This window comes from Eschrichtius robustus, chromosome 10 (assembly GCF_028021215.1).
Source record: "Eschrichtius robustus isolate mEscRob2 chromosome 10, mEscRob2.pri, whole genome shotgun sequence".
Lineage (NCBI taxonomy): Eukaryota > Metazoa > Chordata > Mammalia > Artiodactyla > Eschrichtiidae > Eschrichtius > Eschrichtius robustus.
In genome coordinates this window covers 86,444,440-86,464,181 of record NC_090833.1, presented here as the reverse complement: position 1 = coordinate 86,464,181, position 19,742 = coordinate 86,444,440, and the positions used below count along the sequence as shown (strand labels likewise).

Below are 19,742 nucleotides of genomic sequence, written 5' to 3'. Positions count from 1 at the left end.
GGCCTCTACGCCTGGGAACCCCACAGGGCCCTGCTTGGTTTCATCCTGGGAACCTCTGATTTATGTCCGGTCAGAATTATAGGTGACAACCTGGGTTTGGAACTGGTGTCTGAAGTGTCCCCACTTCGGGAGAGGGCAGACTTGTAGGACTGAACCCTTAACTTGTAGAATTTGATGCTATCTCTGTGTAGATAGTGTCAGAATTGAGTTGAATTTCAGACACACTGCTGGTGTCCGAGAATTGCTTGGTTGAATTGTTACAGGAAGGGGGACCCCTTCCAGGGCCCAAGAGTGGGCTCTTGTCTAACATTTAGAAATGAATTGTCCAAGGAGACACGTGCTGACAAAGCAAGAGACTTTATTGGGAAGGAGCACCCAGGCGGAGAGCAGCAGGGTAAGGGAACCCAGGAGAACTGCTCTGTCATGTGGCTCACAGTCTTGGGTTTTATGGTAATGGGATTAGTTTCGGGGTTGTCTGTGACCCATTATTCTGACTGAGGGTCCTTCCTGGTGGTGCCTGCATCACTCAGCCAAGAAGGATTCCAGCAAGGAGGATTCTGGGAGGTTGGTAGGATATATATATGGACTGGGGTCTCCTCTCTCCTTTTGACCTTTACCGAATTCTTCCAGTTGGCGGTAGCCTATTAGTTCCATGTTCCTTACCAGGACCTCCTGTTGTAAGATAACTCATGCAAGTGGTTACTATGGTACCTGACCAGGGCAGGCAGTTTCTGTCAGTGGTTCCCTTAACAGTATGTGTGGAACTCCTCCGCTACCCACCCCCCCCAACACACACACATAAACACACACACAGAGGAATTGGCCTTGGCACACCAATTTACAGGCAGTTTTGTGCTTAACTATTACACCAGACAATTTTGAATAAACTCTCTCGATTACAAGCAAAATATCTACAAGAACATTCTGAAGTGGTTCTAAGGGTAGTAGGGAGGTGCCTTTGGCTCAGGGATCCAGCTGAAGGATTCTAGAGACACAGCTCATGCTTTCCACCTTCGGTCACAATAGGGGGGCCCAGTCTTGATACAGGTAGGCCAGACAGCTTGATTACACATCAGAAAGAAGAGATAAACCATAGCATGCTCTCTGCTGAGCTCTCTTTATAAGCCTGAAAACCCTTTGGATCACATCACCCTACTACAAAGGACACTTGAGCAAGGACCCAGTGTATGAAGCTGAGGACCAGTTTGAAAGGTTGACTTCAAGTTGAAGCAGCTTATGGCAATTGTCACAGGTAGAAAACCATAGAGGGTGGCCAGCAGGTTACTCAGGCAGGGCCTCACAGGACAGAGTTCCTTGGTGGGACAACAAGAGCCTGCCTGATCTGTGAGTTTGCAGGGCTGGTAATTTGATTTTGTCAGAGCACACATTTTGTTCAGGCACAGAGGGACCACCTCACGTTAACCAAACTCTCAATTGTGGTATAAGCCACAATGACAAGACATTTGTTTACAAACGGCAGATATCATTTCTGGGTGACAAGTATATGGTGCCTGATAATCAGGTACCCTCTTCTCAAAGCTGTGGGAGGCCCTTTTAATATTCAGTGGGTGCCAGTGATCACACAGTCAGAAAAAGGCATTTATTTTCCAGGTTAGAGTAAGGCTCCACAGCCAGTTCCTCCATCCCACAATAAGGAACAACTCTCCAGGGGCCTGAGTGTCTACACCCACAGCCCCTGGGGTGGATAAATAAGTGAAGACATTATTTAGACAACAGTATCTGTCTTTGATCTTTGCTTATAAACAAAAAGAAAAGGATCCTGGCTAAACTAAGTGAAGGACTTACTGTATTAATGGGAAAGCTCAGGCCCCAGGCTAGAGATGGGCAGGTCTGGGAAGCAGGATTCACAGGAACGGTCCCACAGGACAGCCAGTCTGGTCTGGACACCACCCCTGATGCTGTGTCTCTCGCTCAGGTTTCAAATGCCAGGGAGGAGTATCTATTTTGCTAAGCTCAGTCAGGTGCCTGACCTTGGGGCTAGAGGAGGCCCAGCTTAGAGTCTTCTTAGACTGGCATCCAATGAGAAAAGTTAATTATTCAAAGACAGTTCGGGTGCTTTTAGGACGTGGAACTCCATGCTGAGCTGGTCCAAAGCAACAAATGTCCAGAGCAAGTTATTAAAGCTCATGATCCAGAGACCATCAAGTACTTCCCTGCAACATAAGAAGCTGGTTTACTAGCAAGGGAGAAGGCACTCTGGAGGAACCGTGAGGCATCGTGCTAAGAGGGGGTTGGCTTGGGCTTATTATAGCACTTGGGGTTTTGCTTGATGATTCTAAGGAGTATTTGAGAAAGAGAGGGTCAGCTCTGGATTGGGTGTTGTCTAGATGTGGGTACAATGAATGATTGTGTATCTCAGTTTGTATGTAGGAGGTGGGAAGTTTAAAGTGAGGGTAGAGATTCATTGGTAAAGAAGCACTCATCACTCACATTTGGCAGAAGAGAGGCGTGTCGAGTTGTTTTCGCACTTGAGTATCCTCATCATTGTCTTATTTCGGACACGGTCAGTGTGGCCTTGTCCCTTTGTGGGAGTGTTGTAGACGTTCATTAGGAGCCTTCTAGCTGTGGGCTGTCATCTTGGGGGATTTTTACTTTCTCAGTCTTCAAAGTTTAATCAAAACTGATTAGATTTCCAGGGTCTGATTTTCTTCCTAGTGACTTAGAGAGACATCCCGCCTTTCAAAGTGAATCTGCAGCTAGCTAATTACATTCCTAGGGATGAGACCATCAGCACTCTAATTCTGAGGATTTAAAAAACATTTTTTTATCAACTATTCCTCATGCTGAGCGAATACAGTTTCTGATTGAAGGGATTTCTCTTTACCCCTATAAGAGTAGTTGGGATACAAGGAACTTTGAATGGTTTCCAACATTGAGTCGTTAAGATAAACAAAATAACTGGGGACTTCCCTGGTGGTCCAGTGCTTAAGACTCCACGGTTCTGATGCAGGGAGCACAGGTTCGATACCTGGTTGGGGAACTAAGATCCCACATGCCTCACCGTGCGGCAGCCCCCCCCCCCAAAAAAAAGCTGAACTGAATGTGGAAGAGGATGGCAAAAACAGTACAGGAAATACAGGATAAATAAATTAAAGAAAAATAACTGGACCACAAATTAGTGGTCTAACTGCATCCCCCACCTTCATGACAAATCCTGTTCGAGTAACTTCTTCCTCTCATTGTTGATGGCCCAAATCTTCCTGAAAACATTAGGAATTAACCGGGGGTGAGAACTTGGGGGATAAATACAGCTAGGTTCTTTACAAATGAGTAACCTAGCTACGGTGAAAGTTACAAAGGAAATTTTCCCTCTTTTTCCTTTGAATTATTTTATTTCTTGTTATATCACTGCTTGAGCTGCCTGTGCAGGCTCCATATTGTCACTGTTCTTTATATAACTCATAAAAACATCACTGGGCAGGCTGCAGAGGACCTGGCAAACCCCAGGGTTCTTTGAGCAGACCCACATCTTCTACTGTTCTCTGGTTGTTGGAGGTGTGTGCTGTTGGCTTCTGTTTCCTGGTATCTCTCTTCTTCCTGGTGTTTCTCTTCACCTTTCTAGGCTCTTGGTGAATTTGTCCTGGTGGAAAAAGATGTCAAGATTAAAAACAAAGGAAAGATTTACAGCCTCAATGAGGGCTATGCCAAGTATTTTGATGCTGCCACCACAGAATATGTGCAGAAAAAGAAATTTCCTGAGGTGAGTGAAGAAAGCTAAGGCAGAAGGTGGGGAGAATGCTGTCTCAGTGGGTTCCTGTTTCGGGGATGGCTGTCGGGGCCTGACTGAAAGAGGTTGGTGCCCCTGTTTATGGCTCTGGCCCATATGAGAATGGCGGATTCTGACTTTCTTCATAAGCAATCAATATCTTTCATAGCTAAACTTTACGTACTACAGGTAATACTCCCCAGGTGAGTTTTTCCAGGAGAAATTGCCTATGAAGAAGACAGAGACCAATGTTTCAAAATCCAGAGTTTCAGGCCAGAGCATCTCCCCTGTCATTTTTTGCTGAGCTACCACCTGTGCTGATTCTGGTCACTTAGTTGTATTTAGGTGGAATAAGTATGTTTAAAAGTACCATTCATATGCTCTAATATCAGGGCCTGGTGTTTACTCCAAGTTTTAGGAAGGTCTTTGGCTCTCAGTGTGATCACCGAGTCCTGGACTTCATGTGGCTATTAATATAGCCCAAACAATCCAGTATGTATGTCTGCCATACAAAGAGTGCTTTTAAGACAAGGTGTGGCAAGGAATCAGAGCATTTCCAGATCAAGAATGTGAAGTCTGACCTACACTGGAAGTGGCTGGAAAAACAGTGGTGTGACGTGCCAGCCTGGCTGTCCCTGGAAGCCCTTCACGAGCTCCAGGGAGAAAGAGCTCAGGATTCCAGAGGGTCCAGAGCAGTTAGTCAACAGGGTGCTGGGACCTGCCTCTGCTGCCTCAAACGGAAGCTTTAGAGAGTTTTCTTCTTTCTCTGTTCTGTTTGTTCTTTAAGCAAAATTCTTAAAGTGCAGTCTCCTGTACCTCTCCTTTGCTGTCATGCACAAACCTGTTAGATATCTTAAGGGCAGAAGTAACAGGATATGAATTGTGAGGTTGATAAAGTCAAAATTATTTACAAGTTCCCAGTCTTGGAGATGATTTCATGGTTGTTCCCATTCTAAACTAAGATGCGCCTCTTTTAGAACCCATAAAGGAAGATACTTATTTTACCACTGAAAAACCAAACTCGTATGAAAAAAAACCCGTAAATCTTTTTGAAGGAGAAGTTGCAAACTGAGAAAAAAAGTAATCACCACACATATGACCGACAACAGGTGAACAGTCTGTCTACACAAGGACCAAAATACAAGGATGAACACCCAAACAGAAAACCAGGCAAAGGGCACAATAGTGCAAGTCATGGAAGAAACAAATATCCAGTCAGCAAATGGGAAGATGCTAATAAAAAAGAAATGCAAATTAAAATGCAACATCGTTTCCACATATGAGATTTGCATAGATCTAACAGATGAATAGTGCTCAGTGGTGTGGGAAAATAAACACTCTCATAAAATGTTAAAGGAAACATAAATGCCACAACCTTTCTGGGGGGAGGCAGTCTGGCAATATGATTTCAAATATTGAATATTCAAATCTTTTGACTTAGTTAATCCTAAATTTCCCCTGGAAACTTATCCTAAAGAACTAATAGGTCAAATAAAAAAAGATAAATGAACAAGGATATGTCACTGCAGCATTGTTTATAACAACAACAAAGGAACAACTGAAGTATTGTATCCATCAGGAAGGATTGGTCGGGGGCATCTGCAATATTCTAGTGAAATATTGTGCCACGCATCTATTCATCCATTAGGGAGGTAAGTGCTTCTTTATATATTGGTAGTGAAACATGTCCACAAAATACACATATATATGTGAACGTATTTATGCACACAGATATATATATAGTATGTATGTATGCATAACATGTCTTAAAAATGTGCCATCTTGTTAATAGTTGTTTCTGGAAGTTGAGGTTTTAGGGTTCTTCACTTTCTCTTGTGTGAATATGTGCAATGATCATGTGTTACTGAAAACGGATCATTCCAACTCTCTTTGTAGAAATTATTGCAAAAGCATTGTCATTTGAAGAGGCAATCAAAGAGTATACAACCAAGAAAATTTAAAGGGAAAAAGCATATCAAGTAGTTAATTAATAAAAATATATTTTTTCTGGATTTTATGTTGTTTAGTATAGTGTGAGTCAGCTTTTAAAAATTTGTAATATGTTGTGGTTTCTTCTTCCATTTATTTATTTATTTTATTATTATTTTTTTATTTTATAACTTTATTTATTTATTTATTTATTTATTTATGGCTGTGTTGGGTCTTCGTTTCTGTGCAAGGGCTTTCTCTAGTTACGGCAAGCGGGGGCCACTCTTCATCGCGGTGCGCGGGCCTCTCACTGTCGCGGCCTCTCCTGTTGCGGAGCACAGGCTCCAGACGCGCAGGCTCAGTAGTTGTGGCTCACGGGCTTAGTCGCTCCGTGGCATGTGGGATCCTCCCAGACCAGGGCTCGAACCCGTGTCCCCTGCATTAGCAGGCAGATTCTCAACCCCTGCGCCACCAGGGAAGCCCCTCTTCTTCCATTTAAAATGAATGTTTACGTTTGCACTTAAAAATGGAAAGAAAATAGAGCATTCTGTTTTGAAAAAGAAGTCCCCTTACTCCTGTAGTTTCACCCTTGGAAAGCCCCTCTAGTGTGAGCAGGCAGTGCTCCTCCCACTCCTCATTCTTCCTGAGGCCATTGCTTCCCTGCAGGATCTTTGTGTTCCGGCTGCCATTCTCCCACACACCGCACCCCTGGGAGATGGGAAGTGGTCCCGGCACTTTTCTTTACCCTCTGCCATTGTGGAAGGAGCAGTCCTCCTTTGCTGTTTTTCTCCTGACAGTAGCAGATTCTCCTATCCCTGACTGCACTCTTCTATTAGTCATGATAATAGTAGCTAGTGTATACTGTGTCAGACACTGTTCCTAGTGCTTGTTATGTACTAACTCATTCAATTCTCCAACAGACTACAAGATAAGTCTTAATACCACAGTCCCCATTTTACATATGGGGAAATTGAGGCCCTGAACAGTCAAGTAATGTTACCGAGTTCAAGCTCTTCTTGCTTGCTGCATGGCAATAGAGGCCAATAGAGAGACAAGTTACTGGGGCAAAAAATAGCGACTTTACTGGGAAAGCCAGCAGACCAAGAAGATGGTGGACTAGTGTCCCAAAGAACCACCTTACCTGAGTTAGAATTCAGGCTTCTTTTATACTAAAAGGGAAGGGTGTGTGATTGGTTGTTGCAGACTTCTTGGTGTCAGAATCCTTTGTTCTTGCAGCTGTCAACATAGGTCAGGTCAGGATGTTCCTGTAAATCTACAACAAGACAAATGTTATTCTCTGTTCTGCAACTTTTTATCTCTATATGAATGGAAAAGTGACCTTTGAAGGTCAGAGCCTTGAGAATGGGCTGTCCTGTATATTTCAGCCTAGAGGCAACAGTCTTAATTTGTAGCCAAAGCAATAGAATAGGAAGGTTAAAGTAAAATAAACAGATCCAATATGGAGTCAGATTTGTTCTTCCTTATTCAGTAACTTGAGTAAAGGTGACCTTATTTAACTGGTTGAGCCAGGATTAAAATCTAAGCCTTCTGTTGCACAACAGATCTCTAGAGCTTTTTTTCATCTTGTAAAACTGGAATTCTACATCCATTGAACAACAATTCCCCATTTCCTCCTCCCCGCTCGCATCACTAGTAACCACATTCTCCTATGTGTTTCTATGTGCTGGATTACTTTAGATACCTCAGATAAGTGGAATCATGTAGTGTTTGTTTTTTTGTGACTGGCTTATTTCACTTAGCATAATGTCCTCAAGGTTCGTCCATGTTGTAACAAGTGACAGGATTTCCTTCTTTTTAAAGTCTGAATAATATTCCACTGTGTGTATATACCACCTTTTCTTATCCACCTATCTGTCAATGGACACTCAGGTTGCTTACACTTGGCTATTGTGAATAATGCTGCAGTGAACATGGGTATGGAGATATCTCTTTGAGATTCTATTTCCTATTTTTTTAGGATAAATACCCAGAAGTTGGAAGGATGTTTCCTTTTTTTTTTTTAAAAAAAGTTTTTCTTTCCTGTCATTCCCTCTTTAACCCTCTTGGCTCCATTGTCTTCCCTTTATAATCCTCTTTTATCTGTGTTGCCAAATCCAGCGGTCATGTTTCCACCTTATGTTACCTGACCTTTCCATGGCATTTAGGGCTGTTTACCCCTTCCTTGGCCTTGTGTCTGGCTTTCCATCCACCTTCCTAACCATCTTCTTAGCCTCTTTTACTGGCTTCCACACTTCTGCCTGCCCTTCATGCTTGGTACAGGACTCTATTCCAAACAAACCTTTCAGCTCCCACTTGGTATCCTGCCAGGGTGAACTCATCCAGTCTCTTCTGATGGAATTCAGATCTGCTTGCTCCTCAGACACCTAGAACTCCACATGTCCAACTCTGACCCTCCTATCCCCCACCCCCCACTAAACATACACCCCCAAGCCTGCTCCTTCCTGGTTCTTCTTCTCTTGATCCATACTGCCTCAACCATCATACTCATTCCCAGCAACATTAAGGGAGTGAGTCGAGAGGATTACCTCTTTCTTATGCCCATGTCTAATCATTCACTTGGTGTTATCAACTCTACTTCCTAAATATCTCTCAAGTTAGTCCATTTTCTTTATCCCTATGGCCATTGGTCTAATTCAGACCTGTGTTCTTTTACCTACTGAGAAGTTTCTTAATTGGCATCTGAAGGTGTTTTTATATACTTAATATCATTATGTGAATAAAATGGAGGAGGCAAAATCTCCCATGTAATTTTTTTTTTCCCATGTAATTTTTAAGGTAACAACCTGAGTAGTGCTTTCAAGAAATCTCACGTAAATGAAATTCAGTAAGTATTTTCCCAGCACGTACTTTTTGCCTCACACCAGGCTGGGCTCAGGGAATGCCAAGATCAAGCAGAAAGTCTTTTCCCCAAGGGCGTCACAGACTGATGGAGGGGCCTGGCTTTTGAATATAAATGCTTATGAAATCAATGCATTTTATTGTGGCTGATGCCACACAAAACACTGGATATCTGCCCTGAGGAATTTTGGTGTTTCCCTGCACTGTCAGAGAATTATTAGATTAGACACAGAAATGTCAGATGGGTCACTGAATGAGGAAAAGCAAACCTGCCCAAACCATTTCATCAGATAGTCGTGCCTTACCTGACATGCCCTACTTGAGGGAAGTTATGAACTTTGTTTTTTTCAGAACAAATATTCTTTTCATTACATGACTAATGAAATTGAGGTTTATATGGAAGTTGTTGTATTTCTTTGCATGATTTCTAAGGCTCTTTAAAATAATTTTGCCAGTGAATAAACACTGCTTACACTAAGTGCAAAAGTTGTCATGGTTCAAGGGAGTCTGGTTTTCAGAAAGCTGAAAAGTGCTCTGAACTCTGGGGGCCAAGGAGGAGATTCAAGGAGCAGCCAAACAGTTGGCGTTTGTCTGTACTTCCTTTTTCTTTCTTTTTTTAAATTTTTTTTTTCTTGTTAGCTTCTGTCTTAGGACACATATTGTCTCTCACTTTAAGTAGTCCAACATTTAATGAGTCCAATCACTAGTTGAGGTTTGGGGGCGCCTAATTAATGGAATGCTCAGTTATATAATATTTTCAATTCCTAAGCTAGTGGGTGGAAGAAGGAGGCCCTGGAATGCAGAGGTCGCACCAGCTGGATGTGTGACCCGAAGCAGGTGCTGAGTGATTGCTAAGCTCACTGCATCTTGTCTCTTCCCTCTCTGCCTTCTAGGATGGCAGTGCTCCCTATGGGGCCAGGTACGTGGGCTCCATGGTGGCTGACGTGCACCGCACCCTGGTCTATGGAGGGATCTTCCTGTACCCAGCGAACCAGAAAAATCCGAAGGGCAAGGTAACTCTCCTTTGTCTGCTGGCTGAACCCGTTCAGGGAACCAGTCAGAATTCGCTTTCTCATGCCTGCTTTTTGGCTACTGCCCTGTCCTTGGCATGTCTGTCTGCGAGTGGGCAGGTGGAAGAGAAACGAAGTCTATAACCCATTAGTGAATTCTGAGGCTGTGGTAGAAGCTGTGGAGAAGGAGGCGGCTGAAGTTGTTATTGGTGATTGTCACTGGCCTTCACTTCCGCGGGCCTCACACCCCTCAATTCACTGTGAGTCAACTGTGTTCATCTCCCACTTTCCCCATGCTGTGTCTATCTTTCAGCTTCATCAGCAACTGATTTTGCATCATAGACCCTTTTGAGAATTTGATGAAACTTATGGACCCACTTCCCAGAAGAAAATTACATGTAAACATACACATTACATATGTTTTCAGGGGGTTCACGATGATCTGAGGTCTACCCAAAAATTCCCTAGAGAGTTCCCAAAGTCCAGACTAAGCACTTCTGCTCAGAACTCATTCAATATTTCTGGAAAGGTAGCTCCTGGAAGGTCTCACTGCAACTTTATGATCCCAATGCATCTGTTTTGAATAGACACCGCCATGGAAAGGTGTCTGATTTTTAGCCAGTCACAGAATCATAGGTAAGTAGACAAATCCAGACAAAGGCCTGTCATATTCTCTGACACACTAACAAGTAGCCACATGTATATATGTCTCTCAGCATGGGCGACCTGAATTATTGGAATGCCAGATTCAAAGCCACGATAAGAAATCTAACACAGCACATGAGACCAGAGAGGAGATTTTAATATGCAGATTGGTATGTCAGGCATTTTTTTTTCACATGAGTGTTTAGCTCACCTATATTTGCTGGTTGAACTAAGAGTCACAGATAAATCTGCTGGAGGAAAGAAAAGTGTTACGGAGTATTAAGTGAGATAGGGTAGAAGATGTGGAAATTCTTTTTTTTGGCGGTGCTGCGCAGCATGCAGTATCTTAGTTCCTCGACCAGAGATTGAACCCACGCCCCCTGCAGTGGAAGCGTGAAGTCTTAACCACTGCACCACCAGAGAAGTCCCCTATATATTTTTTTTAAATGTGGAAATTCTTAAGTAGAACCGCTCTTGCCACGTACTCAACGGGGAGAACATTAAGACTAATTATTACTAATTATTAAGATGATTTAAAATGAGTCTGAAAATATCCACATATAATTACAAAAACATTTCCATAAGCATGTATAATTGCATATATAGATCTATATTCATAGCACCGTATTGAAAGTATCATTGGTTTCTGACCTCCATGTTTTAGCTCTCAAGGTCTCTGTGACCACATTTGTGTGTGTGGGTGCGTGGTTGGGTTCTCCTCCTATGTGCACTTGTCTCTGTAGAGCAGTGTAGATATTGATCGTGGAAAAAAAATAGATTGCATGGCCTGCAGGTCAAGGTACCATGAAGATCTGGACATTGTGTTTTAAGATGCGTTTACTACAAGAATGGCATTTTAAGGTCAGAACAAACCTTGGCTCCGAGACAAGCTTTATGCAAGAATGCTGTGCTTATTTATTTGTTTGTTTGTTTACTTATTTATTTATTGTATCTGAATCAACATGATACAAACAAAAGCATGGTATGCTGTTTTTCCAAAATGGCAATAAATGCCCTCTACAGTCTTAATTTACTTTCTCCTCGATGCCTGGCTCTCCAACCCAGATTGGAGATATTTTGTTCCTCTCTTTGAAATAACAATAATTTAAAAATCAGCACAAGATATAACTATTTTCTCCAAGTAGTTTTAACAGATGCATTTCAAGAAAAGAATGGAAAGAAAAAGGCTGCACAGAGCTAGATCAACCACTTTGAAAGCTCGTTGCGGAAAAGGAGAAAATTTTTTAAACTACAGATTTTGTACCTATGGGGGAAGGAAGGAGAAGATAGTATGATACTGAGTCAGAGCATGCAGCTAGAATGTCACCCTGAATCTAATGTGATGTGTGTGTGTGTCCGCTGTGGGTCAGGGGATGGGGAGGGAGTCAGAACATAATGACAGAAATAGATCCAGAAAGGACATTCAGTCAGCCCATTTCAATTCAATTCACCATATTCTAACTGGACACAGGACAGACACCTGCTAGTTCTCACAGTGACTTTTAGAAAGGCATTTCTTCCTCAGAACAGGCTCGGCCCTGGACCCATGTACCTGGCTTGACAAACAAAGGTGCAGGCTGATTTTTCCCCCCCATTTCTGCCCTCCACTGGGAGCCCCTGTGCAATGTACACGGTAGCCTTGTTTGGACACTCTCTACATGTCAGGCAGTACTAGGAATGGAGATGCCACAAAGACCAACCTTGACAGACCCCTCCCCTGCCCTCTAGGGAGGGCGTCCAAGGAGGAAGGCAGATGTTAAACAAACTTCAGAGTCAGGACTGTTATGAAAGGGGAAGTACAGGATACTGTGAGAGAGCACGCAACGAGAGAGTTAACTAACTTAGTGTAAGGGGCCAAAAAGAAAGGCCATTTAAACACCAGCAAACTGTTCGGCCAAGTTGACACTTGAGATGTTCCTCCCCACGATGCGGGACACTGTGGTTATCCTGAGAGACTGGCCAGCACTCCTGAGGTGACCTTCCGATCCCATCCAAGCTTGACTCTTGACTGGCCATAAGGCCTGGCATATAGAGGCTCCTAACCGGGCCCCGCAGAATCAGTTCACCTCATTGCGGAACCAAAGAGAAATGAGTACCTAGATCTCATACTCCCAAGTGAGAAGGCCAAGCTCTCATAAGCACAAAGGTCACAAGACAGGTAAATATCAACCAGAGGTGTCCCCAAAGGCATATGTGATCAGTATCAGCTGAGACACCCAGCCTTCTGGAGAGCGTAGGGCTCGGGCAGCCGGCTCCGCTGAGACGCGCAAACGCACTCGCACTAACGAGACAGCAGTTGAGCAGTTGGAATTCCTCGTGGAGCTTTAGGGGCATGGCTTGGGAATTTTGACCAGTTGCAACACTTGTCCACCTGACTCTGTTCCTCTGCAGCTCCGGCTCTTGTATGAGTGCAATCCTGTGGCCTACATCATCGAGCAGGCAGGAGGCATGGCGACCACAGGCACCCAGCCTGTGCTGGACGTGAAGCCTGAGGCCATTCACCAACGAGTCCCCCTCATTCTAGGGTCCCCGGATGATGTGCAGGAATATCTCACCTGTGTACAGAAAAACCAGGCAGGCAGGTGGTGAGTCTGACCCCTCAAGCCCTCTTCTCTTTGTGTTGTACCTTGTTAAGGACCCTAGATGAATGATAGGTGAGTGAATGCTGGTGATGAGAAACAAAAGGCAAATCCACCAAATCACATCCAGAAGAGCAGCGGCCAAGTGCTCACGACAAGTCTAGAAGCCAGAGGCGAGTCTGTGGTCAGTGTAAAGGGCTAAAAATAAAACCCACATGTGAAAAGAACAACTTTGATTTGTCTTCTGTCATGAACAGTGACAAATAGGGTTGTGATTCTAAGTCTATCAGCCCAAGTAATCAGCAGCTGTCCACTTGTGGGCAAAAGGTACAGAGATCAGTTAAGAATTTGTCTTGGTTTGCTTAAAATTTGAACCTAGTGTCTGAGTCCTATAGTGATTAATTTCCTTTCCTATAAAATAGATATGTATATTTTATATATATACTTATTATATATACTTATATATATTCAAGGTATATAAATATATACATTATATATATTTAAATATATAAACGGCTGACTTAATTTCTTAGAAGTTTTTGTCTTATTGTGGATAGGTTTTGAGTTAGAAATCTCATGGGTATTAAATTCTAAAATTTTGGATCAAGCCTTTATTAGGAGCAATGATTTGGATAACCAACAACTTTTTTTTTTTTTTTTGATGAAAGATGCCTTTATTTATTTATTTATTTATTTATTTATGGCTGTGTTGGGTCTTCGTTTCTGCGCGAGGGCTTTCTCTAGTTGCGGCAAGTGGGGGCCACTCTTCATCACAGTGCGCGGGCCTCTCATTATCGCGGCCTCTCTTGTTGCGGAGCACAGGCTCCAGACGCGCAGGCTCAGTAATTGTGGCTCACAGGCGTAGTTGCTCCGCGGCATGTGGGATCTTCCCAGACCAGGGCTCAAACCCGTGTCCCCCGCATCGGCAGGCAGATTCTCAACCACTGCGCCACCAGGGAAGCCCCCAACAACTATTTGAATAGAAAAATGTGGTCACCTATTGACAAAGCCACATGCTAATTGGAATTAATATTTAAAAATTAATACCTACTTTTCTCAACCTCTTGACTTTTCCTTTTTAATATTTTCAGGAAATATTTCAATCTATCCTAGGCCCCAACCAGAGTGCACTGGTTAATGACCCTTCATTTGTCCAAATTATGTCTAGATTGGGATGGGGTGGCATATGCATCAGAAATCTCAGCTTGCTTTTCCAAGAGTTGCTATATATGTTTATGGACCTGGAGGCCAAAAATACCTAATGAAATATTCACAAACAAATCCAGAAATATTTAAAACAATGATACATCAGGACAAAATCAGGCTTAACTCCAAAATTCAAGAATGATTCAATATTAGAAAATCCAGGGACTTCCGTGGTGGCACAGAGGTTAAGAATCTGCCTGCCAATGTAGGGGACACAGGTTAGAGCCCTGGTCTGGGAAGATCCCACATGCCGTGGAGCAACTAAGCCCATGCACCACAACTACTGAGTCTGCATGCCGCAACTACTGAAGCCTGCGCACTTAGGGCCTGTGCTCCGCAACAAGAGAAGCCACGGCAACGAGAAGCCCGCGCACCGCAACGAACAGTATCCCCCGCTCACCGCAACTAGAGAAAGCCTGCGGGCAGCCACGAAGACCCAATGCAGCCAAAAATAATAAAATAAATAAACTAATTAATTAAAAAAAAAAGAAAATCCATTAAATAGTGCATTAGATTAAAGCAAAAGGCAGTGGTGGGGAGGTGGGGGCTAGGGGAAACCATGGGAAGAAACATTCCTTTCCCACTTTAGCTTTGGACAAGGTGGTTCATCTTTGGCAAGATGGATTTCAATTTGGATATAATTCAGGATTCAGTAGTGTTCCTCAGTCCACCTCTGCTTGGCAGCAGTAACAGAAGCAGTAAAATTTAATACGTAATCGAAAAATTTTCATCTTCCTCCACAAAACACAAGGATTTTCTAGGAAAAATTCTGATTCTAACTAATGGGCTATTAATACTTCATTAGACATTTCATTGGAAACTTTCTTTATCAGAAAGAAAGTTCAAACTGAAGACTTCAGCTGAAGTCTTCACTTCTTAGGAATAAATTGATGTGGTGAGCACATGGTTTCAGGACTACACAGCCAGGAGAAGAAGGAGTTTTTGGAAACGAAGGTGGATGATAGCACCTTCAATCATGGTCTGTGTTGCTTTGATGAATGTGGTAGGTGCTCAGGGAAAGATCCATTCACTCACTACCCTTCTTCAAGCTGAGACTCTTGGTCCCTGCACATCAAATCTAAGAACAGGAAACCAGGGGAGAGTATGGGACTCACATTCCATTCTCAGTGGCTACATATCAAAGATTTAAGGGCATTGGTGCAATGGTGCCTGGGTGACCAGTGCTTTCATAGGCAGGGTCTGGAAAGACCCTCAGAAAGAAGTTGGGCTCTCTGGCCAAAATGATCTGAGAATCCCTTTCCTCTTGGTTTCTCATTCCCTCCTCATTGCCTTCCCAGTTTAGATGCTTTTGTCTATCTCAGGAGAAATCCAGTTGTTCTTTCCATTTTCCAGCAGCCCCCAAAGTACCCTCTGCAGGTCTGGCCCCACTTGGGGAAGGTGGGACCATTCACTGGTTTCTATTGTATTTTGGGCAGATGAGCTTCAGCAGCTTGGGGGGCAAACCCATTAACACATCAAAAGGAGAGAAGCATTTTAATAGATACTCTTTAAAAATAAGAAGAAAACATGGTGTTTCAAATCAGTGAGACATGAATGACTGGTGTTTGAATAATAAGCTAGTCATTTGGGGGAAAAAAAAAACAACAACCCAAAACCTAGATCCCCAAACATGTTGCAGATGCATTTCAGAATTAAACATACAAAATAAAACTGTAAAGGTATGGCAAAAAGATAAAGAAGAATATATTTATGACCTTAAACGGGACCAAAAGACACAAAGCATAAGATATAAAGGAAAGACAGATGTGAATATATCAAAATAAAAACAATACACCACATAGTTAAAAGACAATTGATAGCTTAGGAGCTTCAAGATGGCGGAAGAGTAAGACGCGGAGATCACCTTCCTCCCCACAAATACATCAGAAATACATCTACATGTGGAACAGCTCCTATAGAACACCTACTGAATGCTGGCAGAAGATCTCAGACCTCCCAAAAGGCAAGAAACTCCCCACGTACCTGGGTAGGGCAAAAGAAAAAAGACAATTGATAGCTTAGGAGAAAATATTTGCAACCTATAACAAAAAGTGAACATCAAGAATCATACATATTGAGAGGAAAAGGAAACTATCCTAGAGAAATAAATTAAGGATATAAAACTGCAATTTGCAGAAGAGAAAACACAAACAGTCAATAAACATGTGAAAAGATGGTTAGACTCTCTGATGATCAGGGAAATGTAAGTAAAATAACATCACTTTTCACTTATCAGATTGGCAGGGTACAATGAAGACTGAAAACATCAAATGCACTAACAATGCAGGGAAATGACCCCGTTCCCTCTGCTGGTGAGACAGATGGTGGGGACAGCCTTCTGGGAAGGCAATTTGGCAGTTCTGTTTAAATGGACAGCCCCTCTGGCCCAGTAGTCCTACACTTTGGTAGGTATAAAACAGCCTATATTAGTCTTTTAAAAGTTAAGTATTGCTTGTAATGGCAAAAAGATGAGAGCAATTTAAATGTCCACTTGTAGGGAGATAGTTGATTTGTTGTGCAGCAGTTTAAATAAGTTGGGACTTACAAACCCACTCCAGTCTTTTATGAATATGGAAATAAATACCTTAAATAGTTTTATACAAAGGCATTCTTAACATCAAAATAGACAAATGCAGAAAGAAAGAAATATATCAGCTAGCACCCTAAGGTCTTTTGTTTCTTTTTAACCTGATGAGAATTAACATGTTCATTACTCTCTGGCTTCACTTTCATGAAATGAAATCTAATCTCTTTTTTTTTTTTTTTTTTTTTTAGTGAGGAAGAGACTACAAATGAGAAAGATATGGAGGGAAAGTAGGAAATGGTGGGTGGGTCTATAAGGTGGGTCTGTATATCAGGGTTCTCCAGAGAAACAGAGCCGATAGGGGACACACACACACCTATGTTACAGTCTTGAGGCAGAATTCCTGCTTCCCTGGGAAACCTCAGTTTTGCTCTTAAGACCTTCAGCTGACAGAAGAGGCTGAAGGGGTTCAGGACAGGCCATCTCAAAATGTGCTGCTTTGGCATATTGATTATTTTGAGCTGAAGGCACTTGAGAATCAGCAGATCCAGGAAGAGCTTTCTGATCTGCCCTTTCTACCTAAAAGCAGGTCATGAAATTTCCCACGAGAGATGTGCCCTCCCTGTACCAGGAGGAGAAATACGTGCTCGTCACCAGAGACTGGGAGTCAACACGGAAGTGGATCTGTGTGAACAAACCTGCTAAAATAACCCTCATCTTCCACTAGTTTTGCACCCCTCTGTCCCCCATATACAGCTTCTAGTCACTTCCCCACAATTACTGCCCTTAGGCCAATCCCCTTTGTCTTGTCATTTTTTCACAAATTTATCATTTCTTTGCCTAAAGGGTATAAAAGCTTTCAGCTCTGGTCACTTCCTTGGAACTTCATTCTCTTGTAAAAGTCCCCATGTATGTGTAAAATTTAATAAAATGTGTATGATTTTCTTCTGTTAATCTGGCTTATGTCAGTTTAATTCTTAGGAAGGCCAGACACCCTAAGAAGGTAGAGAAGAATTTTTCCTTCCCTACATGCCCACTCACATCATCGAGAGAAAACTTTAGTTAAAGTCAACTGATTGTAAATGTTAATCACTTCTACACGGTATCTTCACAGCAACCTCTAGACTAGTGTTTGACCAAAGAACTGGGCACCATAGCCTAGCCAAGTTGACACATAGAATTAACCATCACAATCTGAAGTACAAATGAGGAAAGATGACCAAGCTATAATCACAGGGGAAAAGGGCATTTTGCAAATAGATATGACGTGATGCCACTTTCATAAAATAAAATTTTAAAAAAATGACAAAACTACATGATCCAGTCCTTCACATTTCACTAGTGGCTATAACTTCTGTGAAGTCTGCCAAGACTACTACTACTACTACTTCTGTAATTATCTGTGCCTCCTTCCCCAGGGTTCTCATTGCATCTGTCTCTTCACTGGCTTCCTTGCATCTCTTCCTCTCTCTCTCTCTCTCTCACACACACACACACACACATACACACACACACACACGAACCAAGTACCATGCCTGGTGCTAGGGATTTAGCTGTGAAGTAGACAGACAAAATCCCTGCCCTCAAAGAGCTCAGGCCTGGTGGATGGGACACACGTGTAATTCTGGGGATAAAGTACTGTGTGTTTGCTTTGGAGCCATTTAGAGGAGCTGCCATTCCAGAAGTGAGGAGTCAGGCAAGGCTTCCCAGTGGAAATGACGTTTAAACTGAGTCCTGAAAGTGGGACTAGCTTGTCAGGAGAAGGTTAGGGGGGACGGAGAAGGCAAGTGAGAGGGATGAGCACTAGAGGTGAGGGGACAGATGGGCAAAGATTTGAAAATGGGTAGAGTATGGTTTATTGGGGGCACAACTGGTAATTCATTATGGCTGTGGGGGGTAGAGTGTGAGGAGGGTAGTGAGAGATGAGGCTGGAGGGGTAAGAAAGGCCCAACTCATGCAGGGTGTTTTGAGTTAGTTAAGGAGTATGGAGTTTGTCCTGAGGGCAATGGGGAGCCACTGATGAGTTTTAAGCAATGGAGGAACATAATCAATATGCATTTTAGTAAATATTACCTACAATATAGACAATGGAGTTGAAGTAGTCAAACTAGAGGCTTGTTAGGTCACTGTTAAGAAGGTTAATGTCATCATCTTGGCCAAAATTGATGGTGATAATGGCACTGATCAAAAGCCATGAGGATGGAGAGAAGTGTAGGTGTTTGAGAGCTATTCATGAGGGTTCATGTATCGGTGATTGATTACGTATGTCAGAGAAAGGAAGAGGGGAGGAATGCAGGATATGGATGGACGTGCCATCCACAAAGCCAAGGAGCACTTGGAGATGATGATTTCAGCTCTGTATGTTGGAGTCTGAAATATCTGTGGGTTAGCTGAGTCAGGATGTCTCGTAGGCAGTTGGATACATGGGTTTGGAACTCAGGAGAGGGACAGGAAGTCGTCAGCATGGAGGTGGTACCTGAAGTAATTAGACTAGATGAGGTCATTTGGGAGGATCTGGAAGGAAAGCCTTACTTTAGGGACGGACCTAAGTTAGGATGAGAATAGAAGGTGAGGAAGTGGAGGATGGCAAGTTTAGACAAGCTGTTCAAGAGGTTCAGCTGGAAACAGGAGGAGGAACATAATGCAGTAACTGGAATAACCCAGGGTTAAGAGGGGTTTTGCTTGCTTGCCTTATGATGGATAAGACACACTTACATCTTTAAAGAAAAAAAAAGAAGGAACAAAAACAATGAAAAACAAAATTGCATGTGTGTTTGGGTAAAGACAAAGCAAAAGGACTGTTAATATCCCTGAATTAATAATTGTGGTTGTTCCTCTGAGGAAGGGGAATATTTAAGGGGATACATTTCCAAAACGGGCCTTTGCTTTATCTTCACTGCTTGACTCTTAAAACTCTGAGAATGTGTTCATATAATGTGGATACATCAATTATTCATTCGTCCAGATAGCAGATTTTGTCGTGCGCCTGCTTTGTGCCAGGTCCTGTCTTTAGTGCTGAGGATAGAGAGGTGAACAAAACAGAGCCCCTTGTCTCTGTATGGGTCTCTGTACAGACTAAGTGCTGATGTGTGGAAGAGACACAATAAACAAAACCAACAAATAAAATGTAATAGCATGTCAGATGGTGATAAATGCTATGGGAAAAATAAATCAGGGGAGGGGAGAACAGTACTGCCAGGGGTTATTTTAATTTTAGTTCCTGGTAAAGACAGGCTTCACAAAGAGGATGACATTCCAGCCAG

At 42.7% G+C, this 19,742-nt stretch overlaps 1 protein-coding gene across 3 annotated transcripts in view; it reads left to right on the top strand.

The window, feature by feature from the left end:
* FBP2 (fructose-bisphosphatase 2) overlaps positions 1-17,410 on the top strand; it is a 43,338-nt gene extending 25,928 nt beyond the window's left edge. The window contains exons 5-8 of one of the 3 annotated variants that reach the window (XM_068553132.1): positions 3,584-3,721; positions 9,409-9,528; positions 12,562-12,755; positions 17,069-17,410. In XM_068553132.1, coding sequence (XP_068409233.1) covers positions 3,584-3,721; positions 9,409-9,528; positions 12,562-12,755; positions 17,069-17,075 — 459 coding nt within the window. In that variant the 3' untranslated portion in view covers positions 17,076-17,410. Of the gene's footprint in view, positions 1-3,583; positions 3,722-9,408; positions 9,529-12,561; positions 12,980-17,065 lie in introns of those variants that run through there. The other 2 variants (XM_068553130.1, XM_068553133.1) reach the window with 2 other exon arrangements.
* Positions 17,411-19,742: the final 2,332 nt, after the last annotated feature.